The sequence below is a fragment of the Triticum dicoccoides genome, chromosome 4B (genome assembly GCF_002162155.2).
Source record: "Triticum dicoccoides isolate Atlit2015 ecotype Zavitan chromosome 4B, WEW_v2.0, whole genome shotgun sequence".
In the NCBI taxonomy this organism is placed as follows: domain Eukaryota; kingdom Viridiplantae; phylum Streptophyta; class Magnoliopsida; order Poales; family Poaceae; genus Triticum; species Triticum dicoccoides.
In genome coordinates this window covers 656920437-656925090 of record NC_041387.1, presented here as the reverse complement: position 1 = coordinate 656925090, position 4654 = coordinate 656920437, and the positions used below count along the sequence as shown (strand labels likewise).

General features: G+C 62.3%; 1 protein-coding gene across 1 annotated transcript; it reads left to right on the top strand.

The window, feature by feature from the left end:
* Positions 1–705: 705 nt before the first annotated feature.
* LOC119292102 (vacuolar protein 8-like) lies at positions 706–3136 on the top strand. The gene has a single exon (XM_037570933.1). It carries the CDS (start codon positions 1228–1230, stop codon positions 2923–2925), a length of 1698 nt encoding a protein of 565 aa, XP_037426830.1. The 5' UTR covers positions 706–1227; the 3' UTR covers positions 2926–3136.
* The last annotated feature ends 1518 nt before the right edge of the window (positions 3137–4654 follow it).

The window sequence follows — 4654 nt, the reverse complement described above, 5'->3', positions numbered from 1 at the left end:
GGGCTGGTCGTCGGGACGGCCGGGATCGGCACCCTATCCGGGCTAAGATGTCGGTCTCCCAGTAGCGTCAGCATATCTCCACCTTCACGTACGACCTGAAGGATGGAGGGGCTGCTGGAAGAGAGATGAAGAATGCGGGTGGCGAGGTGGAGTACATGGCGGCGCTGCCCGGCGACGCGGAGGACGACCCCGCCTCGTCGTCGTGCTTCGTCTTCTTGTCGGGCACGCACTTCCACATGCCTATTTCGGCGGCCGGCTGGGAGCGAGGATGGGCGAGCTGGGCGGCCTTAGGGTTTGCTGTTCGGGGCGGGAGTGGAAGTGGTGTGGACGCGGCCGAACAAAATTGGGTGGTGCCTTGGAGTTGTTCAGCTTTTATTTCTAGCGCAAAAGTGGGAAACAGTAGTACAAATATACCATCTGAATGATGTCTATTGCCTACTCCCTGAGTAATATAAGTAGTGATCTAAAATCTCTTGTATTAGTTTACGGAGGGAGTACTCTTTTATTTTTTAAACAGTTGCATGGGTAATCTGTAGGTGAGCAGTTGTTTGCAAGTGGTGTCTGCTGAGACTGTGCCCGCCTGCTTCGGCAACATGCACCACCACCACCACCAGTAACATGCACCACATTTCCTCCTACCACCACAACATAAAATAAAAGAGTCGCCGTTTGTTTCATTTTGCTCACACCTGACCTCCTTGCCTTTCGTGCCCGTCATTCGTCTCATTCCCTCGAGTCCACGACCCCCGCACTTTCTGTCCCAAGTCTTAACCACTTAACCACCACCATCAAGAACACAAAACAACAGGGCCCGTCCGTCAAACCAACGTGAACTCCGACCCGACACGCCCCCCTTTCTACCAACCCATACATCTCTTCTGAGCCCAACTGAGATCGATCTCGATCGAGTAGAGTAGAAATAGTTTGGATTTTGGTATCTTGGCTTGGCGTGCCGCTCATGGCCGCCCGTATCTCCCCACGATAGCCGCTGCCGCTGCCGCGACGCCAATGGCTGCCTAAACGAAAGCGACGGCCGCCGCTACTAGTTTTCGCTTAAAGAAACAGTGGCCAGGGAGGGAGATCATCGTAGTCGTAGACGATTCCTCCTCCTTCCCCTGCTCCCTTCCTCCTCATGCGCTTGTTCCCTCCCGCCTTTACCACTGGTACCAGCGGACGACGACCATTCTCCAGATCACGCACGGGCCTCCGCTCTCCAGGTGACCGGCCATGAGCGTGCGGGGCGACCCGGCGGCGGCGGCTGCTCCCGGGGAGGAGACGGCGGAGGAGCTACTGGCGCGCGTGAGGGGCATGGTGCCGGCGGCGGTGGGCGCCGCCACGGCCGCGGAGGGGTTCCCGGGCCGGTGGAAGGCGATCGCGGCCAAGCTGGGCGCGCTCCCCGCGCGCCTCTCCGACCTGTCCAGCCACCCCTGCTTCGCCCGGAACGCGCTCTGCCGCGAGCTGCTGCACTCCGTGGCCGCCACGCTCGCCGACGCGGCGGAGCTCGCGGCGCGGTGCCGGGGCCCGCCCAGGGACGGCAAGCTGCAGACGCAGAGCGCCATCGACGCCCTCGGCGCCCGGCTCGATGTCAACCTCCGCGACTGCGCGCTGCTCGTCCGGACCGGCGTGCTCTCCGACTCCGACGCCTCCGCCGTCGCCGCCCCGGCCACGGCGCAGGCGGACGTGCGGGAGCTGCTCGCGCGGCTGCAGATCGGGCACGCCGACGCCAAGACCCGCGCGGTGGACGGGCTGCTCGACGCGCTCAACCGGGACGAGAAGAGTGTCGTGTCGCTGCTCGGCCGCGCCAACGTGTCCGCGCTGGTCCAGCTGCTCACGGCGCCGGCGCCCAAGGCGCGGGAGAAGGCCGCCATGGTGATTTGCCGGCTCGCCGAGTCGGGAGGCGGCGCCTGCGAGGGGCTGCTGGTGTCGGAGGGCGCGCTGCCGCCGCTCATCCGGCTGGCCGAGTCCGGCAGCAGCCTCGTCGGCCGCGAGAAGGCCGTGCTCACGCTGCAGCGCCTCTCCGCGTCCCCCGACGTCGCGCGCGCCATCGCCGGCCACGGCGGCGTGCGCCCGCTCATCGAGATCTGCCAGACGGGGGACTCCGTGTCCCAGTCCGCGGCAGCCGGCGCGCTCAAGAACCTCTCCGCGGCGCCCGAGGCGCGGCAAGCGCTGGCCGACGAAGGCATCGTCCGCGTCATGGTCAGCCTGCTGGACTACGGCACCGTGCTAGGCTCCAAGGAGCACGCCGCCGACTGCCTGCAGAACCTCACGACGGGCGGCGACAGCTTCCGGCGCGCCGTGGCGCACGACGGCGGGCTGCGCAGCCTGCTCCTCTACCTGGACGCGCCGTCGCCGCAGGAGTCCGCGGTGCGCGCGCTGGGGAACATGGTGGACGCCATCTCCCCCGACACCATCGTCTCGCTCGGCGTGCTCCCGCGGCTGGCGCACGCGCTCAGGGTCGGCTCGGCCGGCGCGCAGCAGGCGGCGGCCGCGGCGATCTGCAGGATCGCCGCCAGCGGCAGCAAGGACATGAAGCGGCTGGTGGGGGAGCACGGCTGCATCCCGCTGCTGGTGCGGATGCTGGAGGCCAAGTCGGGCGGCGCGCGGGAGGTGGCGGCGCAGGCGGTGGCGAGCCTGGCGGCGGGGCACCCGGGCAACGCGCGGGAGGTGCGGAGGGACGAGAGGAGCGTGCCGAGCCTGGTGCAGCTGCTGGAGCCGAGCCCGGCGAACACGGCGAGGAAGTACGCCATCGCGTGCCTGGCGACGCTGTCGCCGGCGAAGCGGTGCAAGAAGCTGATGGTCTCGCACGGCGCCATCGGGTACCTGAAGAAGCTGTCGGACATGGAGGTCGCCGGCGCCCGGGACCTGCTGGAGCGGCTGGAGGAGCGCGGCAAGCTCCGTAGCATCTTCGGCAGCAAGAACCAGTAAAAAGTAATTAAGTTGTCTCGTTTTGCTGTATAGAAATCGCTATGTTAGGTGAATATATTCGTTGTAATACTATATATGTTTTGTGATGGCCTGATGCTGGGTATGCTGGGCAGTTCAGGAGCTTCTACTAATAACCTCGTACACTTTACAGTGCAGCTAAGTTAAATTAAATGAATAAAGATGGTATATATTCCTGCGAGTAATTCGTGTACGCTTTACAGTGCCATTTTGGCATATCATGAAAATAAAAAAATATTCGCAAAGAAAAGGGGACACGGCTATCTAGAATATTTGTTGTGTGTGCCACACACTACTTTGTACTCCCTCTGTAAACTAATATAAGAGCGTTTAGATCACTAAAGTAGTGTGCTAAACGTTCTTATATTAGTTTACGGAGGGAGTACTTTCGTTGTCACTCGGTTGTCCATTTGTGAGCTCGGTTTTGCTGTACGTATCTTTGCCAAGCAAACAACACTTCCGGGAGAAGATGACACGCACATTGGGCGGTTCTCTGTAGAATTGTGCTGTTGTATGGCTCTGAAGCCTGTACTTGTCCATTAAAAAATCCACATGGAAACGTGGTACGACCGATCTTGGCCTGCTTTCACATGAGGTCAACTCCACCGCACGACCCATACGAACGTCCGGATTGATCGGATTTTGTGCATTTGGGGCGCCTATGAATTCGTCCGTGTCCGGCTTTATCCGTTGGGTCGTGCGTGCGCCCACCGCGTGGCCACACCCCAAATCGTGTCCGGGGTGGACATGAATAAAAAAACTATAAAAAACTAGAATGAAATGACTAAAAAAGTAAATAAACGCATTTAAAAAATCATAAAACATATATAGGGGGCACGGTCACAAAACGACCCAGTTTCCACGGCCATTTAAAAGGCCCAGTTTCATAATTAACATAAAAACAAAATAAAAAACGCCTTCCGCGCGCTGCTGCCGCACCCGTCGGTGCCGTCGCCGTCGCCGTCTTCACTGGCCGCCGGTGTCGTCGTCGTCGCTGACGAGGTCGACGTAGTCCGGCGGCGTCCACGGGTGGGCCAATGGTGCGTGGTAGACGGGGGCGGCCTGGAAGGCCGGAGGTGCCTACACCACCTCCTCCCGTGGCGAGGCTTCCCGCTCCGGTGACCGCGGCGGAGTGGCGCACCCGTTCACGCCCACGCCGGCGGCCATCTCCGGAGCAGTGCAGGACTAGCCCCACCATTGGCCCACCAGCCCCTGGAACGCGGCCGGCGGCTCCTCCTCCATCGCGTCCTCCGGGAAGGGGACGTCACGGCCGACGGCCGCCATCTGCAACTCCGGGAAGGCGACGTCGCCGGCGGCAGAGAGGGCCATGGCCTCCTCCAGGCCGTCCCATTGCCGCTCGTCATGCGTGTTCATGAAGTCCTCCATGACACGCTGCACGAGACATGCCTCCTCCTCCGCCGTCATGCGAGGAGGTGGTGGTGCGATGGAGATGGCGATGGCGACGACGTGGGCGTGAGGCCGCGCACCAGCCTACGCCCGCGCTCCTGGGGAGCAGCCGCTCGGCGCTCTTGGCGTGGCCGCCGTGGCCCCGTCGACGTGCCGACGAAGAAGGACGCCCGCTGCGTGTCGTGCTCATCGCGGAACCAAGTGTCCCACAATGGTGAGTCGGGGGCGTACCTGGCGTCGTAGAAGAGGTCGTCGGGGAGGAGGCGGCGATGGCGCTCGATCTCCTGGCGGCGCGCACGGCCGG

What these genes read in the sequence shown, in the direction of transcription:
- LOC119292102 (XM_037570933.1), top strand. Translation starts at nt 1,228, where the DNA reads ATGAGCGTGCGGGGCGACCCGGCGGCGGCGGCTGCTCCCGGGGAGGAG.